This window comes from Leuresthes tenuis, unplaced genomic scaffold (assembly GCF_036924035.1).
Source record: "Leuresthes tenuis unplaced genomic scaffold, fLeuTen1.0.hap1 SCAF_10, whole genome shotgun sequence".
NCBI lineage: Eukaryota > Metazoa > Chordata > Actinopteri > Atheriniformes > Atherinopsidae > Leuresthes > Leuresthes tenuis.
In genome coordinates, this window is record NW_027325364.1 from 18,174,582 (window position 1) to 18,197,301 (window position 22,720).

The 22,720-nt window shown below is 41.5% G+C and overlaps 2 protein-coding genes across 4 annotated transcripts in view; one reads left to right on the top strand and one right to left on the bottom strand.

Annotated features, from left to right (window-relative positions):
- The window catches only part of dscc1 (DNA replication and sister chromatid cohesion 1), a 116,761-nt gene that overhangs the window by 75,533 nt on the left and 18,508 nt on the right, over positions 1 to 22,720 (top strand). The gene's annotated exons all lie outside the window — the stretch shown is intronic.
- The window catches only part of LOC140316684 (focal adhesion kinase 1-like), a 54,266-nt gene that overhangs the window by 11,081 nt on the left and 20,465 nt on the right, over positions 1 to 22,720 (bottom strand). Inside the window, exons 10-26 of one of the 3 annotated variants that reach the window (XM_072394613.1) lie at positions 22,490 to 22,567; positions 20,314 to 20,421; positions 19,537 to 19,654; positions 19,112 to 19,142; positions 18,597 to 18,667; positions 18,207 to 18,224; positions 17,477 to 17,533; positions 15,847 to 15,867; positions 14,321 to 14,418; positions 14,076 to 14,160; positions 13,853 to 13,953; positions 13,148 to 13,263; positions 12,828 to 12,928; positions 12,599 to 12,688; positions 12,231 to 12,435; positions 4,842 to 4,953; positions 3,137 to 3,988 (exon numbers count right to left, since the gene is read on the bottom strand). In XM_072394613.1, the coding sequence (XP_072250714.1) occupies positions 3,137 to 3,988; positions 4,842 to 4,953; positions 12,231 to 12,435; positions 12,599 to 12,688; positions 12,828 to 12,928; positions 13,148 to 13,263; positions 13,853 to 13,953; positions 14,076 to 14,160; positions 14,321 to 14,418; positions 15,847 to 15,867; positions 17,477 to 17,533; positions 18,207 to 18,224; positions 18,597 to 18,667; positions 19,112 to 19,142; positions 19,537 to 19,654; positions 20,314 to 20,421; positions 22,490 to 22,567 (2,262 nt within the window). The remainder of the gene's footprint in view (positions 1 to 3,136; positions 3,989 to 4,841; positions 4,954 to 12,230; positions 12,436 to 12,598; positions 12,689 to 12,827; positions 12,929 to 13,147; positions 13,264 to 13,852; positions 13,954 to 14,075; positions 14,161 to 14,320; positions 14,419 to 15,846; positions 15,868 to 17,476; positions 17,534 to 18,206; positions 18,225 to 18,596; positions 18,668 to 19,111; positions 19,143 to 19,536; positions 19,655 to 20,313; positions 20,422 to 22,489; positions 22,568 to 22,720) is intronic. The other 2 variants (XM_072394615.1, XM_072394614.1) reach the window with 2 other exon arrangements.

Sequence of the window (22,720 nt, forward strand, 5' to 3'; positions counted from 1 at the left end):
AAACAGATGAATGAAGGAAAGGGGAATAATAATAATACTAAAAACAAAACAGGTTTGATGCTTCATCGTCTTTATCCTGAGTTTAATGTTAGGGGACAGGACATTCAGACAGTCAACACACAAAAGCCCAGTTTGTGTGGCCAGGTTAGCTGTCAATCAGAACAGGGAACACCCACTGGGCTGCAAGTCCAGCAAGCTGTTAGTCAAAATGCCACAGAATACTGTTCTTCTGCTACAAACACCAAAACCCATGGATTAGTGATTTTAAAAAAAAGAAGAAAGAAACTATGTTATATTTGTGATCTGTTCCTCACTGGTTAGATGTGATGTGGGTGTGTTGCATGTTCACCAAAGACCTCTCTTTCAAGCACGTTTTCAGACTGTAAAGGTTGTACCGCTGCTGACCAGGCAGAATGAGAGAAAAGTTCAACAAAGAGGGTTTTTTTTCCCCTATTGTGTGGCATTTAATACAGAGCAATCCAAGCTTCTGCTGGACACAGATGACCAAAAAGATAGAGTTCGAGGTAAAACTGAGAGTCTGACACCCGAATCGTCCAATTCTAGTACTTTCAGCTAAAAATTAGAAGTGCTTGGTGAACCCACAAATGTTGATTCTTCTGTTGACTGGTTGGGATGAGGCTTTTGAAAGTTGAGGAAAAGTTCCCCCTCTTAGAATGACAAAACGTTTCTTTTAATGACGCGACACAGAAGCCATTGCTGCAACCTCTACCTTCCACAATCTCTCACAGTAGCTTTCTCTGGACCACACCTCCGACAGCAAGACAGACACAAAGACACACAGGGAGGGTGATACGAAAAGGAAAGGAAAGTGCACGGAAGGAGACAAGGACAGGAGAAAAGAAAAAAAAGCAGGATCGTGGGGAGAAAGAGAGGCAGACAGGACAAAAACACTGAAGACGAGACAAACAGTAGCTTTGAATGTGCAGACACATTTGGAAACAAGCTCACACGCAGAGGGACAAAGTTTCTTCATATTTGGAAGTTCAAATTTGCCCAAGCAGATTCATTCCTTGTGGCAGTCAGCCATCAGGGAGGGAAGTTTCCCAGGAAATATTCGGCTTAAAAGCAGAAATATAACCACGGGGACAACGGACTGAAGCTTTGTCAGGCAGGACGGTCACACTGAGAAATGGAAACTTTTGGATAAATATCCAAATCTGAGAATAAATGACCCAAAAAAAAGTAATGGTTTTGGACACAGAGCATCAACAATCAGGTCAGTGTCGGGAGCGTCCTACTTACACTTTCTAATATGAAAACAAGTATCAGCCTTAGTTTGGACCCAAAAGTGTCAGTATACTGGTGGAATTTGTGCAGCCTGCAGTCCTTGACCATAACTGCCGTCTCTGCTTTTCCTTTCTCTCTTTTTTTAACAGCCATATTTGTTCTTTTGCATCTGCACCTCGCTGGAAACAAATGCACAAACGTGTGAGTTTGCTGTGAGGTGCTCAGAGGTTTGCTTTGCATCGGTTACAAATGAACAAAGGAGCGCTGCTACCAAATCAATTCTCTTCCCTTATGCGCATGGACGGAATGCGCCCAACACAAATAAAATGAGAGCATGGAAACTGGCTTCTGTGTGGTTCTGAAACACGAATTCTGAAAAAAAACCAACAACAAAAAAAAAAAACAAGCCGAAAATGATATCCAAGCATGCGTTTTTCCGATAGTTTGTGTAATTTAAAAAAAACGGAAGAGATTTCACAGTGGCACATAAACAGTGAGTGGAAATCTACATTTTCAAACCAACCCATCATTGTGAAACACATTAGCTGAAAAAAAAAAAAAAAAAAGGAAAAAGAAATAAATTACGTAACTCCGTATGAGCCTTGAGGGAATGCTGAACAGCACTGTGTAATTAAGGTTTTCTTTTACTTCATGTATCACTCCGGGGCACAGCTCATCGACTCCCACGCAGACACATCCATCACCACTGAGGGCAACAGTGTGGGGCAAACATACAGTAATAGCTCTGAAACAGGAATGTCTCACGGTCACTTTTAGCAGAAGCAGATTCTGACTGCTGTAAAGATTTAACTTTGTGCCTTCCAGCTGAGAACTCAACAGAAGCCTGAGTGAAGGTAAACTCATGCTGCGTTCAGGGAGTTTTTTAACCAGTCAGAATTGCAACCGTTCTTTTTCCCCCTTTATCTTTGAAGGCTTCAATATATACTCGTAAGTGCAGATTCAGAGGCAGTAGGGGGCTTCTACGGGTGAAGTGGCAAGACTTCACCCAAAAATACGAGGTATCTGTACAACGCCTACAGTTATTCAAGGTGTCAGTATGAGGAGACTTAGATGGCGACAGATCTTTGAACTCTGGCGGTATTTATAGACACTGTCTTAATCCAACACTTCAGTCGTGTTCATAGGCTTCAGTAGCAAATGGAATAAATAAATGACTGTAATATGATTCAACACATAATATATGACTGAACTGTAACGTAGGTTACGTTAAGTGAAGCGCTCTCCTCTTCAACATGGAGAGGATGTGCACTGTACAGCAACATTACTTCTACGCATTGGTTTCCATTTAGTTAAAGAATTGATTTAACAACATTTTAAACAAATACCACATTAACTTTGTGACCAGAGGGCATTATTGTCCTGTGAACGTTTGCTTTTTAACCTCAGCGTGTACCGATCGGACGTTTTACGTGCGTTACACGAGTCGGACTGTTAGCCCAGTGGACTTAGGGTTCATCACAGGCATTCTGAGCAGGCTAGAAATAGGGGTGCAATAATCCAAGACAAAGGCAAACAAATACAGGCCGCGACATTCAAGTCACAACAGATAAAGAACATTTCAACAGCAGGTCTAGGATAGATAAAGCATGCTGCCAGGGGGTGAGTAGACACATGCCGGTTGGATCGGGCTGGAAACGTAAATATCACTTCTGTAAATCATGACTGATGAAACAAAGACTATTAATCTAGGGATAATAGGGATAAAAATGTTTTCCTCTTTTTTAAAAGCATTCAATTTGTAATAACTGAACGTATCGGCTACATGGCTGTTTCCTTTTACATCTGCTTTACTGGATATGTTCAAAATGCTTGAAAAACTGGAATGACACGGCGATTTTTGATACAGACACTTATTTTGTTATCATGCCTTCATGGGTTTTGACATAGCAGAGAAGGGCTTGTTCGTAGTTACCGGGAGGCTGGACAGTGTGCTGGGGAGGTGATGGTAGGTGGAGGACAGACTAAAGGCTGAGAACACTGGAAGCGCTTTCTCAGCATGAGGAGGGACCAGCTGGGGCCTCCCACACGACTGCACAGCAGGGTGTTTGGTCTGGGTGTTGGAGTCGGGTTGGTGTGGGGCATTAGGATCAGTCTGGCTGTCAGGGTGAGAGCTGGGCAGTGGCGGGGTTTCGGGATTGGAATTTGACTTGGACTGAATATTTGGGGGAGTGTAGGGACAAATACTGTACATGCTGCAGGGCAGTGAGTCACAGTGCAGACTAGACTGGGAAAGGAGTGGAGAGAAGTTCCAGGGATGGGAGTTTGACAGGGAAGAGCTTAGCATATGAACATTAGCTTGACAATTTGTCTTGTGGGGGCAGCTGTCGTTGGACAGGCTGTCTGAATATGTGAGAGGTGAAGAGTACATAGTTTGCGCTTGGAACAGCAAAGAGGGATGAGGGTTGGACTCGGGATTTAACTCAGCATTGTTCTGAGACAAAGAGTATTTGTAGCAAGTGGTGCTTGGGCAAGAAGATGAGAGAGGCTGAAGGCCGCCGGAAGAGGGAAAGTGATGGGAAAATTTCAGAGGTGGTGAGCAGAGAGGAGGAGTGGGCGGGTGAGAGGAGATGCAGGGAGATGGTGGATGAGAGCTTCTGTTACAGAGGGAAAGCTGTGAGGCAAAGCGCTGGTTTTGATGGCAATGATGATGATGATGAGGAGGAGAAGCAGAAACACAATCCAGACTGAAGGTGGGCTGCAGGAGGGGACGACGGCTGGGCTGCAAACATAGAGACAAAAGCAGAGGAAGGACATGTGGAGGGAAAAAAATAAAGTACCACATAAGGTAAAGAGTTGTAGTGGACAGGTTAAGGAAACAGGAAAGTACCAAAACACAGGCGGAAATGTAAATGAGTGAATCCCAAGCCATAAAGTCAATGAGCCTAAAGAAAGTGTCTGTACATATAGTGAAAAGGCTGCTTCTGTTGTCAATTTAAAATGAAAAAGTAAATGTCTCCGTCGCTGACAGAGTGACCAAATTTAGTTTCACACATGGACAACTGAATGACTGGAGGCCTGAAAACTGCTGTTCAAGATATATGGCTTTGGTTGAAACCAAGAGGCAGTTAACAGATGCTGACAGCAAGGGAATGGTGGCAATAAGTTGGGGTGAAGCAACGAGCAGCTGGGGCAACAAGCTGTGAGGAGGGACAGTAAAAGTTGAGGTGGGGGAGGGGGGGGGGTGTAAATTATTAAGAGTAGACATTAAACTAGAAAACAAATATTTTAAAAAGGTGAGTTTTAGGTGTCACATTCTTCACAAGTTTTGCACCTTCAGAACCACCGCCTTTTGTGGATGGGAAGTTTTCCCGTAACGGTGGACTTAACGACTCACACACCTCATGCTGTCCCTTAAAAAAAAATCATGGATTGAAGCACTTTCTTTTAACATAAATCTGCCTCGATGTGAGCTATAGAAACAAGGTCTGGCACAAAGAATAAAACGAGGACTATAATGTCAGACAAAGAGTGCAAGATCAGGGTGACTGACTCAGAATAGCACAAACACAGTGGACTTTCCACCCATATAAACGAGGCAAACGCACACACAAATCAGCAAAGTAGTGTCTTACTTTAGGTGGTGCTTCATCAGACCCTCCAGAGTCCCAGGAAACGGTAACTTGTCTCCTCATCTCCATCCTGCTCCTTTCTTTCTGCTGGAGCTTCTCCTCCTCTAATATCGTGCTGGAAATAAAGAAGAAGCAAAAAGGAAATTGTAATTGACATTTAAACACTTCTATCAGCATATGAAGCACTGTGCTAGCTGCTATGGTGTTGAATCAGGTGGGAAGTGAACAATGACCACAACAAACAAGCAAGTCCACCTCTGCTGACTTCAGAACAGGCATGACATGCCCTGCAGTGAGGGTGTTGTAAAACGTCCCTTCACAAATGTGGAGAAAACTCGGGGCTGCTCTATTTATGATGCATATCCTCTCCCATCCTCTGTCAGGTCCTATCAGGAAAGGAACTTTATGAAGCAGTGCTACAAGCTGCTACAGAAAACACAATTGTACATTCGAGGGTCGTTTTCTATTAAAGGAGCCAATAACACCAGAACCCCATTAGAAAGCACAGAGTGTTCTCTGCCAGAGTTTCATTACACTGTGCCGTGCACTCATTAAAACTTTAGCATACAGAGCATTCCTCACACACAGCGCAGACCGTCAAAACACAAACTACTACGTGCGGAGGGGAAAATTCCATTTCGTCACAAAATGAGTTATTGCGCCTCTTACCGCAGCCGTTTATCCCTGAACACTCAAGTACCGTAACTCCCAATAACCTTCAGAGAGTCGTATCAAATCACTGTCGAGAGTTTTGGCTTAAAGAAACAAAGCAAAAACCGAGTCTCTCCACTCAACTTGCAGGTGTCCTGGAACGCCAGTTGTGTTGTGATTCCGTAGGAAATGCTGACACTTCCCTCCAGATTCATGCTAACGCAGCTGAGATATTTTTTTGTGTTTGCAGGCAAACTGTAGCAGAAACTACAAGAGTAAATCTTTGGGTAATACTGCTTAAAAACAAACACTTTGAATTTTAGCAAAAATCCCATGCCGATAACTTTGCATTTACAGGCCACGTACAGTTAAAGATAACAAACTGAATTAACAGAAAGAATAAAAAACCGACCAGTTCCTGAGGCCAAAGCGAGCCGTGAATCCTAGAGGAAGGAGCCTATTGTGAGGAGCTGTTGGTTCCACAAAACGGAGAAATGCACTGTCGAACAATCCAGTGTTTAAACACACATTCTGTTCGCCTTCCCTCCACATGGGTAAGAGCTATTTCTAGTAACATAATTGCCCTCCTGTTCTGTTGTCTCCTGCTGAGTGTTTGTGTGTCCTTGCACCTGTCCAAGTCAGTCTCCCTTTCCATCACAGCACACAGTCGCACTCATGTAAAACAAGATCAGCAAACATGGCATTCCCTCCTACAATAAGGCACCCTGAGTGACGGCTTAGGCATCAATTCATGTGACCGATGACCGGTAACAATATCGCTATACATTAGAATAAATAAAAAAAAAAAAACAAACAAACATAAAACAGCTGTAGAGAAAACAAGTCGTTTTCTTCTTTTAATATAGTTAAAACTCCTGTTTTTACTTCCAATTTTGAGCTTATGAATGAAATTTTCACTTACGGTTTTGTATTTAATAGTAATACAACCAAAAGATTAAAACACTAAATGTTTTGCACCCAAATAACAAAAAACTGCTTTTATTGGCTGCGTGTGTGTTTTTTTTTCTGTGTTTTGAATGGCGTAACTGCTGAATAATTTCCTTGTTCTTTAGAATCTTTATGATCAGCTCAGTTCATTAGAAAGCCACATGCAAGCCAGGCCTCCTTCATAGTAATAACTGTAAATGACATCACGCATTAGCATGAGCAATGATGATACAACCGGCACTTGGAAACATCAACACACACAGTTTCGTCCCCCGCCCACACCAGCACTAGCACCTGGAACAACAAGGCCTCCTTAGTTTATTTACTCAGGATCGGCCGGCCGCACAGGCTTAAAGATTTTCTGTGACAGGTTCACGAACAGTGAACAAGGTGGTATACGATAACCTGAGTCTGAGATATTACTCAGTAAGAGCAAAGACAGAAAGGTCAAACTGTGACTTTAGAGCTGGTATGAAAAGTGAGCCATTTTCAAAAAGAGAGCTAAATATAATCCCTTTTTCATACACTTGCAATGTACAGAGACACATTCCAGAAAAAAAGATTCTGGGATTTGAAAATGATCTGTTTTGGAAAAATATACGATCCGTATTCATGAAAGTGGAAAACCACAAATCAAATTATTCACTCTGCAAAACCCAAGATGTCGCGGAGGCCTAGTTGCCCTTCATTTCAGATCACACCACACAGCAAATCCCCTTCACCACATCCATTTGTCTACAGGAGACACATTAAATACACCAACCCCGGCTGGATGTGTAATCGAACGATCAATGATCAATGTCAAACCTTTGCTTTCAGACTCAGTCAATAAAAAAAAAAAGAAAAAAAAAAGGAGTCTGCTTTAAAAAAAAAAAACAGCAAAAATGACGAGACATTCAGCACCATCTAACAAATTAACTGAATTCGGTGAGCATTATATTACAGGCTGTCAGATCTGTTAATAAACTACCAGCACTGGTAACAACTTTCACATTTAAAACCAGAAGACTGTTTAACAGGAGAAATCCACACATTAAACAGCTCACTGTAACCACCCGCAAACAATCAGTTTAAACTTTCAATCTTAAATGTTCCCAAAAAAAACACAAGTCTACAAATTTTTAATAAAAAAAAACAACAACAACAAAAAAAGACAAGCTCAGTAATTCCAAGACTTATCCTTATCCAATAGGACTTACTATCAAAATTCTACCCCGAGGTAACGCATTATGAACCACGTAAATTGGGGTAACGTATGATCCCACCAGGCCCGTCCATTCAAACAGTCTGTAACAGCGTCACACACGCAGGCCGCTCAACCGCAAGTCACAACATTCCAAACTTTCCATCTATACGTCCGCCAGGAGGTCCCACATCAGTTGAAGTATAAGCGATCCATTCTGGTCGCCCCAACAACTGCTAAAAAAACCGGCCCTCCAGGTTTGAGAAGATGGAAATGTCCTCTCACAATCTCTGCTTCCAAAACCCTTTTCAACAGAAAGACGTGTGGCTCCAAAAACAATCACGTGCACTCTTTCCATAGACACCGTTTTACACCATTTATCAATATCACCCACGTTTGGACACCTCTTGGACACATTGCTTTGGACAGATATAACGAATACGTCCAAACTTTTGTGGAAACACAGAAAAACAACCTCCCCACAGCGCCTGCGACATCAGTGGCCGTTTCATCCTTGTCCGCGCCTCTCTAGCCGGGTTTATTCTTGTAACGCTTTCTTTCTTTTCATTGCTCGTTCCTTGTTTTTTTTTTTTCTTCACAACAAAACACAGTAATGAGGTGATTATCACTTTGATTATTTTAAAACATGCAGTCATATAATCCTGTAGTCACATAGTCACAGCTGCAAATTATCCATGAGGGGGCGATCAGCCTAAATCTGAACCCATCTGGGGGGCTTAAACTCAAACTGAACTCATATACAGCTGAAGATGATATAAAAGAAACAACAAGTCTGCATAGGCACCGCAACGTTAACAAAAGTCTAAAGACTGAGAGGAATGTTCACGAAATGGGACTTTACCTTAGAAAAGAGCTAATCCAATCGGCACTTTTAGAAGAATTACGTAGCCACTAGAAGGATGATGGGCCAGAAGCACTCAGCCCCGGCTCCCCGCTGAAGGTCAGCATGAACAACTTCAAACGCTCGCAACAAGAAACGGATAAATCCTACTCCTCCTAGAGGGATTACACAACTATGCTCTGTTTCAGCCGAATCTGACAACGCCAAAGGCCTCACTCCTTCCACGCACACATCACTACCAGGAGAATATCATATCTGAGTGTAAGAAGCTTCAGTAGGAAAGCTTAGACCGTAGGAGTGTGGGGCTACAATATTTCGGCTTGCCTTTTTCCGTCTTTCTTTCATTTTCTCAGTTTTCTCTCTCTCTCTCTCTTTTCATTGGAAAGTTGTAGCTCCTGGCAGCTGCCCACTGTGTAAACACCCCCACACACATTCATGCTGCTTCACCATCCAGCAACACTGTAGCAGTAGCTGAGAGCTGCATATTTTGCAGGAGAGACCTATAATTGATAATATGATACAGAACCCATCCAGACCAAAAGTAGCCCAAACTCTCTTTACCGTTGATCTCACGAGTTTCTCCTATTAATAGCCGGCGGCCACAACGAACGTGGTCAATATTGACTCTGTATCCAAGACACTTGATGAGGTTCATTGAGGGGTTCTTACATTTTTTCCTAATGCTGAGCTTTCACAGTCAATTTGAATAAATGTCCTTAATTTTGTCAACTTAGCACCGAATGCAGATCTCAAGTTCCACATTTTGTTCTGAGCCTGATAAAACATGCAAACCACAAACATATGGTCCGTGTCAAACGAATAAGCCGACCTCCATGATATGGAGGCCTGTAACTAATTTGGAGTCAAAAACAAAGAAAGTCAGATCAAGAAAGGTGCAAAGGTGAAAGAGGTCACGAGGAGGGGACAAAGAAAGAGCACAAAAAGTGAGGATGGAGAAGGAGGAAAAATAGGCACGACAGAGGTGGAATAAGGGGGAGAAACAGGAAAGCTGAAAGGTGGAATTTCAGGTGTGAGTCATGCTGGTTTTAAGCAAACTCATAAAACCGCAGGAGAAAAATGTCCACTTTATTTTCCTGTTTCTGTGTTGGCGAGAAAAAGCGCAACGGAGAATGTGCGTGCTGAGGGAAACAATGATGGCATCTTGTGTTCTTTATGTGGAGTCAGTGAGGGGAGCATATCATACCGCAATGATTTCTTTTTTAAGTACGAACAAGGGTACATGTCTATCTATACAACTAGTTTTAATGGTCATTCAGTTTCAAAGTAGGACGCTAAACGTTTATCACAAATTTATTTAATGTTGTACTTTTCTTTTGAGATAGCTGAGCTATCGGGCAACACGAGGCCTATAAAGGCTAAATACCGGACATCTGTTTTTACAGATATAACAAATGTCAACATTTCACATTATTGTGCGCTGAATCTGCAGCTTCCTTTATGACTATGCGACCGTCTTATCTGATGCTCACATACTGACTTAAGTGAAATCTATGTGCAAATATCCAAGCACGGCAAAGCATGAGCATCACTCTAGACTGCAGACTGCAGTCTCGCTGTGCTCTCAGGAGATTACGCTTTCACATCAAGCTTTTCCATTTCCTATCAAGGGGCAATGGTGAGAGATCACTTCCAGAAAAGTGCAGGTCTGTTCTTGTCTCAGTGACTATGACTTGTTGAGCAACGATGGCTGTGAAAAGCCCTAACCTGAACAAGACAACAAGACAAGACAGTTTTATTTTCCGTTTCTCAGAAATACAGTACAGAAACGTCACTTCACCCTGGTGTCGCAAGGGCCTAAGATTTAAGCTAAAACACCATCTCCATCCTCACAGGAGTACCGGAACAGTTAAGTTTTCTCTGCATTCTCACAGCTGGTGATGACACTTCAGCAGAAAGATCGTAGCATTAGCATCACTCAGTCTGTTCTGGGGTCTCTTTCTTTGACTGCACCCGAATGTAACTGATTAAACTTTTCACAAACTGTAAGCTCTCTTTCACTAGTATTCTGACTTTATTTGACTCATGAATAGGTTGGACACTTCCTGTTCTCTGTGATTAACTACTGTAGGGCTTACTCAGCAGGCTTTTATAAAACCAACATTGACGTCTGTCCCCGTCTTATCTAACCACAACATGCTCAGGATATTGTGTCTACAAAGGTAAGGCCGGATTCCACACAACTCCAGTAACAAGGTGGTGATGCATCATTTACCAAAAAGGCAAAGCATAACCAAGGTGTCAAAATGCATCTCTATCATCATCATCATCCCAACAACTATGTTGCCAAGCCGTCTCTGGACTCCTGGCTCAATGGATAAATACAGAATGATAGGATTTCCGAGTCAATAACAAACAACAAGTCAGTTGTTTAACTGAGCAAAAACGTCCTGTCTGCGGCTTTGTTGAGGCAGAAGAGACTCCCGGACATCAACTTTATCAAATAACAGCAACGGTGTGTCCCTCAAAGTGTGGATTCCTGCAGTAAGCAAGCTGCAGCTTAAAGGAGGCATATTTTGCCCTTTTTTTCCTTAACAGAAACTGATGCAGTTTAGTGAAGTCTTACTTTACTGAAGGACAAAATAATCAGAGAACGACGGTACAGACGCTCCTTTTTTAATGCACTAATTTACAACCCAATGTAAGAGGATCTGTTCAGTGCATGGAGTGAACCTCTTCACTCCACTCTGTCCCTCTCTCCCTCAGGGCCTACGCTCTTGTGATCTGTAGTACTCGATAACCCTAAATGGCCAGAGAGCTCAGACCACATGTAACAGCTGCTTGCTGGTTAGTAACACCGTCAAGAACTCACCATAACTTTGTGTGGAAAGACTAAACTAAACTAACTTTTTGTTTGCAGACATTAAGAACTTTTGCTTGTTTGGTCTATATTTTACAGATGTTTGTATTTCATAAAACAAAAGTCACCAGTACTGTACTAATCGTGTATTCAATAAGAATTTCTAACGTAACAACAGTTAAAAAAAGAAAAAAGAAAAAGAAAACACCAATTAGAAGTGAAAACAACTTGGAGAGCTTTATCTGGACTTCCAAATCATAAATCAACGATGCATTTTTTCTACGAACGTTTTGTCGCACTGTTAATGTAAAAGTTTAATATCCGTTGTCATTGATGTAGTTGCCTCATACAGAGAGTGACACCTGCTGTCAGGAAGCTGTAAGCAAACGCTTCATCTGGAAAACATTTACCGAGTCACATTCTTTTAGATTAACCACTGACGTGAAAGCAGGAAAGGAAATCCATGCACTGGGAATTCAAAAAGATCAAGGAGATCAGGGAGATCAAAAACTCAAATATTCACCTATAAAAAGACAGGCAGGCTGCTCTGTCTCTATGCTGCCTAATCTATTCACTTAAACTCCGGCTGGAGTTTGTTGGGCAACCATTTTCAAATATGATTTAAAGAAATGTAGCAAAACAGAAATATGATGCTGCTGGATCCTTTTACTACAACATATAATACCATCAAAGCCAAAGCTACCAAAAACCTACCAAAAAGGATGTGAATACCTGCTGCAAATACACGCAGAACAATGGAAAAAAGACACAAAGAGACTTAACTGCAGGCTTATCCCACTTCAGCCAAAGAAAAAAAAAAACACCCTGTATTGTAATCACAATTCAACCTTTCCATTAATAAGGTTTATCCAAACACACACATGTAGAATCCACATGCACGGCACCTCACAATAACACTTCCCCACGTACCTCAGCTGTGTTTTAAGCTCATTAAAGCGCGGCCTCTTGCTGGGATCGTACGACCAACACTTTGTCATCAGGCTGTAGAGAGTAGGAGGGCACTGAGGAGGCATGGCCAGTCGTTCTCCGTTCTCTATCCTGCCAATGACGTCGTTGTTCTTCACACCCTGGAAAGGCTTGATGCCATACATCAGAATCTCCCACATGCAGACGCCTATGGACCGACAGGTTAACATTAAAACTTCATCGAAATGAGCCAGAAACATATTGGCTGACCAGAACAGAAACTTTAAAGCATATGCCCGCTGCTCCGCAACAAGAAAATGAGACAAAACAGACACAAAGATGAAAAGAACACTACAGAGGCTTAGACTTACCAAACATCCAGACATCACTGGCTGTTGTAAATCGTCTGAAGTTGATGGATTCTGGAGCCATCCATTTAATAGGCAATTTACCTTTAGATGCTGGGGAATGGCAATGAAGAGAACTGTGTTACACTTTACTTATCAGTTCTGTTCACATATGAGCTATGAATAATAATGGAGCTTTCTCCCATCTGATCAAACAGAAGATGCACAGACTGCTGAGTGTGTATTTAGTTACCTTTATAATATGAGCTATCCTCCATATATCGTGACAGACCGAAGTCTCCCAACTTTACACAGTCGACCGTGGACACCAACACATTCCGTGCTGCGATGTCTCTGGTGAAGGGAAAAGAGATTTATGGTAAGAATGAGACATGCTGACATTCACTTCATACTTAAAAACTGATGCAGCTTTCAGCCAGATAAGCTTTTGATTTTTTTTTATCAGAACACACGTATAATTAATAAATCCTAACAAATTAAATAATTCCTTCAAGAAGGTGGCCACACAGGGTTATGGTTACGTATAACGCTTCACGATGTGCTCGTTCATACCTGTGTACGAAGCGTTTGCTCTCCAGATATGCCAGCGCCGTGCTAAGCTGAGAGGAGTACAAGATGAGAGTGGCCAGGTCCAGACTGTATTTCCTAACCTGGAGAAATGACCGTAACTACGGAAAAAACAGCAGGGAGAGAAATCATTTAGGACAAAAAAACCCCCAAAAAACCCCAGAAGTGGCAGAAATGATGAGAAAGAAAACAAAAAAAGCAACATAAAAGAAGGAAAGAGTATATAGAATAAAACAAGTGGGACAAAAGAAGAAACTGAGAGAGAATAGAAAAAAAGAGTTCCAAACTGAGGAAAAGCACTATGTGAGAATAACAACCTGCACATGCACAGCTGTAGAAAATGTGCAACAAACAATGCAAACAGGAAAACATGAATGGTTTGGATCATTTATTGTGAAACCAATTAAATATTTGAGGAAGAGTTCAACTTTGCACAGAAATAAATCCAATTTTCTCCCTGATTTTTGCCAAAGGGATTCAAACTAAACAACACAGTTCACAATGAGCAAGACTAAGAATGCTTCACCAGTAAATGGTAAATTAATTTGAACAAAACTGAGTGTGATGTATGATGATCTAAATGATCTAAGAAGAAAAAAGTGTAAAGTGTAAAGGGTTTTATAAATGTTTTTAATCATCATTTGTTCGTCTGCGTGACTGCATGATGAATACTAACTATTAGTGACCGACCTCTCCGAGTGTGCAGAGCTCCATGATGATCCACACTGGATTCTCAGTGATGACTCCCATCAACTTCACAATGTGAGGGTGATCAAACTGACGCATGGTCACTACAGGCGGACAAAGGAGAAGGTCACACTTTTCGCAAAGGGCATTTCGCGCTTTTTTGTCTGCAGAAAACGCATGACTTCATTGGGGTGAGGTGGCTAATGCACACACACAAGGACCTTACATGCTTCTTGGAGAAATTTTTCTCTGACGCTGTCTGACGTCGAGTTCTTACAGGTCTTCACAGCCACGGACAGAGCTGGGTTCTCCTGAAACATTAAAAAAACCGATACTACATTAGCTACAGAATGTGAGCGAGAACAGACAAAGTGCGTATTAGGCTGCATTTGCATTTTGTTTTGTTTTTTTTGTCTCCAAACGTGCGACAGAGAAAGAAGTTCTGGTCTCCATGAGACGGAGGCTTCGTACCGGGCTGATGTAGACTCCTTGGTGGACGTCTCCAAACTGACCCTCGCCAATGCAACGTCCCAGTTCAATGCAATCCCGCTGAATCTCATAGTCCCATGCTAGACGCAAAACACACAAAGACAAGACACGCACAAATACGAACACGCAAATGGGAACAGAGTAGGATTTCAGATCAATCGCACGAATTTATGTCCACAAACGGGCGTTGCATTTTCCAAGCTTGTTAGAGTGCCTTACGCAGAGTACCTGTTCATTTCTGCATTCAAAGGGCAGGATTTGCCTCCGACTAAAACTTTAGATTGTCTCTTTTCTACGTGATTCACCTAAATTTGCTGATGTCTGACACCAGGCCATTTCACGTCAGCAAAACGCAACAAAATGCCATCGTGCGTGGAATCTGACGTTGATTACGGTGATGACCCTCTGCTCTGACAAGCTTGGTTTTCTTGCTATCAGCAAAGCTCGTCAACAGCATGCAACAACAGCATCAGCAAACCACAGCGACACATGCCATGTAACACAGACGGACAGCCAATAACACTTAATGTACATATGACCATGAATTACTGTGTTGATTCAAATGTTATATGGATAAAGTCAGGCGAATTGTAGAATAGAAAATCCTTCACTGACTAATATAAGGCCAGTGTATTATTTGCCTAAAACAATCTGTTGACAGTCGGTATTCTCTCTTTTACATTTTTCATACTAAAAATAGGAATCCAATGGTCTGTGAAACCCAGGCTGTTGGAAGCTGGTGGTTTGCTCTGCCTGACAGGCATTACACTGTTGGCCTGACTTTGTCCATGTAATAGGCATATGAGGATGACACAAAGCCATAACTGTCAGGTTACAGAGGTCTGAAACTTCCCCTTTGTTTTAATTATTGCTGTCCAAATGTCCAGCACGTGAGCGACTTTTAAAGACAATGATGTCAGGCAGTAAAAAGCCATAAAACTGTGCTTTCATTTATGCTGTGCCTCTGAAGTCGCCCATGTAGCTGGAGCTTCAAGAAAAAACACTATTATGGTTAATCAATGAGGTGGGAGTACCAGGTTTGTTAGTGGTTTGGGTTATAAATTTCAAAGTATATAAGGATATGTATCAGTTCAAAGCCCTCCCTCTCACTACACTTCGTCCTCAAGTCCAGAGTTGTAAAACGGAACATGTTCTGAGTCAACCCGCCTGGTTAAATCGTGTAAAAAGATTTTTCTGAACCGGGCATGTTGTTGATACTCAGCAGTAACATCGGTTTGTGTTACCGTCGAATTTTCTGTATGCATTTAGGAAATAAATCTGTGCATTTGATTTTCTTCTGCACGAAAAATAGAAACAGGATCGGTGTCCAACAACTGGGACTCAGTTCTGAAGCTAAAACCTGACGGGCCAAAAATCAACAGAGGAGGGTCAAATGAACAGGGTAAAGATTTGGGAAAATATTCACTTTATTTCATAGGTGCAAGCAAACATAAAGAGGGTCACAACAACCACCAAATCAAGTGCCATCACAATGGTACAATTGTTACCTTGATCTAGTCCATAGTATTCTGGGAAAAATGGTTAGTGATAAGAGACAGAAATAACTAGCTGTGAGTACAGTGAGCCATAAATAGTTACTGCTGTCCTTATTAATCATGTCAGTATCACAGTGACATAGATAGGTTAGGGGGGCTGCATGTCAAAGTCTTTTCTGAAAAGTGTTAATAACATCAGTGTGCACACTGTTAAATATTCAAAACCTTTTGCTCTGTTTTGTTAGATGTTAGGTTTACCAAAGTTTGGCCAAAACAAAGGACAAAAGAAAGCTAAAGTCACACAACCGCTGGTCACTACTGAGCCGAACATTTCTCAAAGGCTATGATGGCGGATTGCTTGGTGAGCTGGTGCTAGCACAGCTAGGACAGCCACCCCGACTCTGTTTAGTCCCAGCAGCGAACAGCTGCTCATGAAAAAGGTCAACGAATTTCTGGACTTTTTCTAACAAAATCCCTCACAGTCTGAGACAGTGATGCCACGTGCTCAACAGAATGGATACAGCTATCATAGTTTAACTGTACGGTGTCACCATTTCACTGATTCTCTTCTCTGTGAGGGTCTTTGTGTTTCTAACTAACTGCGAGTCCAGAATTCTGATTCAGCTGTAAAACAGCATGAATGGTCAAAAAGCAAGCGCTGTTCACTTTTTGTTGGATGGAACATGAGTTTACAATATCCAGGCAGCATTTTGGGGCAGTTTAAATGGGCAATTCCATAAAGTCTTTTTTAAAAAGTCAAGTGAAATATTGTGACTTAATGCCCCAGCTTTGCCTCCCCTACATTTAGGTCACATCACCCATCTTCTCTGCCTCTCAATGTTGCCCATTTAGCGTTGCAGTGAGCATAATGTGAGCAACAGTCCTAAACCTGATGAGCAGGCACTACTCAGCAGCTACAGCAGGCTCTCCTCAATTACAATATCTTCATTAACTAATGTTTCACACTGAAAATAATAACACACTCTGAGATAGGAGTGATCGGCGAGAATCATTTAGAGTGTCGACTATAATGGTGCAGATAATGTGTCAAAGGAAACTCCCCAAATCTTGCTTAATCCTGTGGCAACTCACCAAAATAAATATAGACTGCAAGCGTAATAGTACACAGTGTGTGGTTCAAGAAGCTTCCTCTTCTGAAGACTATGAAGACTGCATGTTACTATGGAAAATGTAGTTTCATTCAAAGGTCAGTCATCCATCTATTTAGCCATCTGAAAAGAGCTCGAATGAAAGCTGATGTCTGACTTAATTCAACAACATACGGTTAATAACATATCATGGTTCTGAGCTTCAAAACTGAATCTGGTCTTTCATGTGACTTTAAAATTCTTTAAGAAGAAATCCTACTATCTGGTATTCACACAGAATAACGAGGTTGCCACGTAAAAAGGTTTCTCCTAACTCACATCAGCTTCTCAAATGCAGCACTTAAAGTACAATCACACACAGACACGTCAACCTAATTCTCTACACATCACCCCGTAACCTTTTCATCTGCACGCACATCATTAAACGCTTGCACACACTCGCAGTATTCTCCACACGATCAGCACACACACACCTGACACATTAGCAACCGTCAACATTTTGAGTGCATGTGCATCTGCGTATGTTTACTTACTTGAAGGCATGGTATAAGTGTCCTCCTCATCTATGATCTCAGCATAGTCGTCTGTTTCTGCAGAGGCAGAGTGAAGTCATGAGAAGGGAAAGAGCCAAGAAACATCACGTCTCAGTTGGTGACAGATAAAAGACAGAGAGCTGACAGCAAAGTCAGATCAAAAACTCAAAAAGATGACAGTAAACATCTTTGACATAGCACGGACCAAAGAGTTGGATCACCGCTTTGTATTACGAAAAACTGTAACCCTTCTCCTGACATTAACCACTTCCCATTAACACAAATCACTGCACGCAGCTAAATAATTCAGTGAACACACCCTCACAGAGACAACCTGCAACAGAAACACTCATCAGACAGAAGTGCCTTTCCGTAAGACTGCCGCCATACCCGATTCAAAACACAAGCGGGACAGCTAACATGTTCATGTACCACTGAACAGATGCACAAAAGAAATGAGCCAGGGCAGTTCAATAGTAAGAGACAAAGGCAGAAAAATGCAGGCAAAGAGGAAGGGGGAGGAATGGAAAGATTCTTTCTTTCCAGAGAAACAAGCTAAAGAAAACCAGCCTGAGTCATGGGTCACACAAAAACATCTGCAAGCGCACACACACAAAACAGAGACACAAAGATACAGTGTATATGTACAACACACTAACTGCAAAAGAAAAAGCCCACCGACTTGATTGTGTTACTACCTAAAGAGGTTTAATAGAGAGAATGAGTTTACCATCGCCACTAATGTGACCTGCAGAAGCCACATGCAGCATGAAACACAAACATAATAGAGAAAAACACGGCATTAGTTTACTCTTAATGGGATAAAAATCTAGAATTGAAGCGCCAACCACAGCACTGAAGGTGTTTTCATTCTAAACTGTGAGTCAGTCAGAGGTCAGAGCAGAACCAGAGTGACAGTGACTAAAGCTCTCCATTAGGACATCTGGCGAGACAAGGACTCTTCACTGCACACACAGATGAGGCTTTATCATGGAAGCTGGGCACACACACACATATCTATGAAGCTTTTATCCAACACTCACTGTCATTCGTGACATTTAAAGCAGACGATGGTGAAGTGGACCAAGTGGCAAAGAGAAAACAAGACCGGGATTTGTACCTGACACACAAACGGCTCGTGTTCGTACTCCTTCCATCCGCTTCTCCATCCGCTTCTCATGATTTGAAACTCTGCAGCAGAGATGAGAGAATCGTTGCTGAGATTTGGCTCGCATTACCGTAAGCAGCATAGTCAGAAAAAGCTGCTATCTGCAGGAAGCTCCTGCTGTCATGTGTGCTGCTTCACTGTGTTAAACTAAGAACCCAGATGAGTGTCTGTATATCCCCAGGAATATTCTGTTCATCGCATCAGCAAATCCAAGGCCGAAAATCTTATCAATATTAAGGCGTCGCTGTGGATTTGAGCCAGACTGCAATCAACCTTTTTTTTTTTATTGAAAAAAAAAGGCTGCATGACGTCCTGGAAAAAGTGAGGTAACACATGCCGTTTTCTTAACCATAAGCATAACCTTTGATAAAAAAATAAATAAAAATAACACTTCTAGTGTGTGAAAAGAGCTAAAGCTTTCACATCTTACATCTCTTTAGAACCATAAAGGGAATTAGTTTACTTACTTTGGTATAGAAGGAAGGGCTCTATCACCCTCTGCAGAGACAAAATGAGCAGATGAATTAGACTGACCTCCTGTTAGAGCCCCAACTTAACTGCAGTCATTTCTTTGCAGCCATAGCTATTTTTAGAGAGGACTAACAACACACGGGCTGGTTATTATTCAAAGTGACAAGCACAAAGTCTCTCTAGCAACAATCAGACTTAAGTACAGTTTAAAATTTCAGGCTGAATACTATTTTTACTATAAGGTTTCTTTTCCCCTTTGTTTTCAGCCACAGCTACTGTTCAAATAACAGAAAAAAAAGATCACAATCATCATGTTGCTCTGCAGAACTCTGCCACTAAGTATAATGCTGTAAAACATTCCAGGAAACCCAAATTTGAGTATACGAGTGTAGTGTAATATCAGAGCAGTTGTGCACCCTACCTTTGTGAACTCTGACAATGAAGGAGCGAGAAACTGAGGAGACGAGCCGACAGTAGCCGTCAATCAGGTCAGCCATGTTTTCCGCCGTAGTAAGCAGTGCTGTAGTGACAGTGAGGGGCTGCACACCCACACAGACAGAGGGATTAGTGTGAGAGTGGCACAGGGAGTTGCTTCACAGTGGCACAATGAGAGCTTTATTGGGAATAACGTCCCCTACCAGTCCGTGCACATGATCTCTGCGTACACACCCCTACACTGATTCTATTGCAGTGATGCACACATGCTTTTCCATCAACTGAGGCCTGCTGCAAACACAAACCCACTCTGACTCTCAAGTGGGCATGGCAACAGATGCCTTCACATACTCAAATGCTGTTTTTTTTTTTGCCAACATCTTTTTTCCTGTATTTTTCCTGTGTGGTAATACAGCTTCAATTACTAAACAAGATAAATATATATGTTTGTTCCTTTCGGTAAAAGGTATTTTAGGCCCTATCTTGTAGTACCTAAAATACAATGCGCCAAATATCGTTAAAAGCCAGCAAAAACAAAAAAATGCAACAAATGTACATGCTGGCAACATTATTTTGGATTTGGATTCTCCTATAAACACTGTTTATAGGTATAAAATTAAATATATTTATAATTTCAGAGATATATACAGTAAGCACCCTAAAGTACTTGTGCTTCTAATGTAACAAGCAATAAGTAACGTTTTCACAAGTCATCCTTTAATGAAAAAGCAAAAGGAAGTGGATTCAAGCTGCGTGTTCTTACCTCCGGAGCTCCTGCCACGTTTAGCTGCAGCATCCCTTTCCTGTCCTTCTCTTCCAAAGCGGAGTACTGGATGGACTGGACTTGATTAAAGTTAGCTAAGTGGGTAGGCTGCAGAGACAAAAGACATTCAGACCCATAAAGAGTATCGAGTGAGGTGCAAACTTAGGAATTAATCACAAAGTGCATTCTTTTAGAAACGGAAAATGAAAAAAGAAGTTTGGTCCTTAAACTGAGAAAAAACTATTTCAGATTCTGCATCATTGCTCCGAACTGAGCACTTTTTTCCCCACTCAACAGTCGAGCCGTCGGCAGGATCAATAAGAAAAAGCTTTTTAAAAAAACTTAGGTGATTTGAAGCAGTATCTGATTATAATAGCCAGAAGTGTACTTCAGCCAATCAGATGGATCAAGCAGAATCACACAAAACCAGTTGAAAACCTGGTGACTACCCATGTGGGACACTAACTGGTTCTAACTTTTACGATTTCGCCACAAACTGACTGTGAGGAGGCTGGCAAGATAGATTCTAAATATATCTCTAAACCTAAAAATAAAACCCAGCCGCTTTTAAAAGGCAACAGTTTTTCAGATTTACTTGAGATGTATTTATTGATGTGCCGCTGAGACTGCACACAGAAGCAAGTTCAAGAAAATCCTCTTGCAGCTTGTCACGTGTGATTGTGTCTCAAGTTTCCACCATACTACTGCTTTGGAAACAGCACATCACAAAGTAATAGTGGAAAACACGATAGTAATAGAGAAGCTTTTTCAGCATCAAACCATGTAGGCTGGAGGTCTCTAAGGAGGCAGGGAGGCACTTGGATACGCTGTGGAAACTAGATCAGTTGAATCAAATGATGATGTGTTGTTTCTATTGCAACAACAGATCATCAGAGGGTAAAACTAGCCGGTCTCACAGCAGTCTAAACCCAGCACACATTCCCTTTGAACGATGCTTCGCTTGGCGAATTAAACTTCACAATGATAGGGAGAGCCGACCTTGAAGGAAGGCGTGATTTGGCACTTTATGAATGAAACTGAATTTAAATCAATTGAAAATACAGCAGAAATAAAGATAACAGTGCATGTAAGTTCTATATATTCATCAATCCAAGGTAAGAGAGGACTTCATTTAGGAAGCTGAACAAGAAGGGCATCGATGCAGCAGGGTATCAAACCCAGAGTGGAACATGGTGGTGGGAACATTCTTGCCCAGGGGTGTTTCACTACTCTGGAGTTGTACACTTTGTGTATTAAACATTAAAACCTTGTAGAACTTTGACTGAGGAAAAAGCAGAGCTGTTTAAGTGTGCACCATTTAACATTTAGAAGAGGTCAAAAAGTTTAAACGTCATAGGTTTTTCTAACCAGTAAGTCGAACATTTCAAGAAGTTCTTCAGAACCTTGTTAAACCAACACAAAATGCCCAATCGGGTGTGCATCAAATGCTAAATTAATGCAAAATAGGTGTATATTCCGAGACGTTTATGCTACTCAGGTTAATGGATGATAACTATTCACTTCGATATAAATTACTTTAAAGAAAAGCACATCATTCATGTAAAAGTGCATGTATCATAGCAGTCTTTTCACTGTACTAGGGACAGTTGAGTTTTTATTTTTGCACACAGTCAAGCCAAGACAGTACGCCAAAGCAATTTTCATATATAAACACCAACATTTTCGAGGACAATGGATGTTGAATTTAGAGTGGACTTTCTCAGCAGCTGCTGTTGACACAAGCACTTCTCATCAGGGGATTCTGTGCCTCCGGGTGTTATCTCTACTGTAAATGTGAGGAAGAGTTGACAGGGTAGAGGACGCAGAACATGGAAGAAATCGCTGAGGTTTGCTTACAGCACAAAGAGGATGATATTATTGTTTTTGTATAGATGTCCATACGACATCCATTGAACGTGTCCATTGTATTTTGATTCCTTTTTGCAATACCAGCTTAGTGCTGTTCGGTTTTCCCAGTTACATTTTGACCTGGTGATGACACATCTGGCCTTTTAGCTGCTTGGGCTTTTAGGCATTTCAAAAACTCATTAAAACTAATTGTGAAGACGAGAGGAAATCTGGCTTACACAGACAAACCAGTAGGGGGCTCTATGGTGGATTGCAACCATTCATCCCAATTAAGTGCATAATGTATAAGATCTGTGCACATACTCACCGTTGAGCCCTTATCTGTGAGGTAGCTGATTCCTTCCTCTGGTCCAATTGCCAACTCTACTGATATTACCCAACTAGACTAAGGGCGAGAAGAAAAGACACATAAAATGAAAGAAAAACATTCAATTAAAATATCTCATATTACGTCATCTTCAGCTCTTTTCTTTTTATCTTAATATTGTACAGACAAAAAATGTCTGGTGAAACATTACAAAATAAAGACTAATGCTCA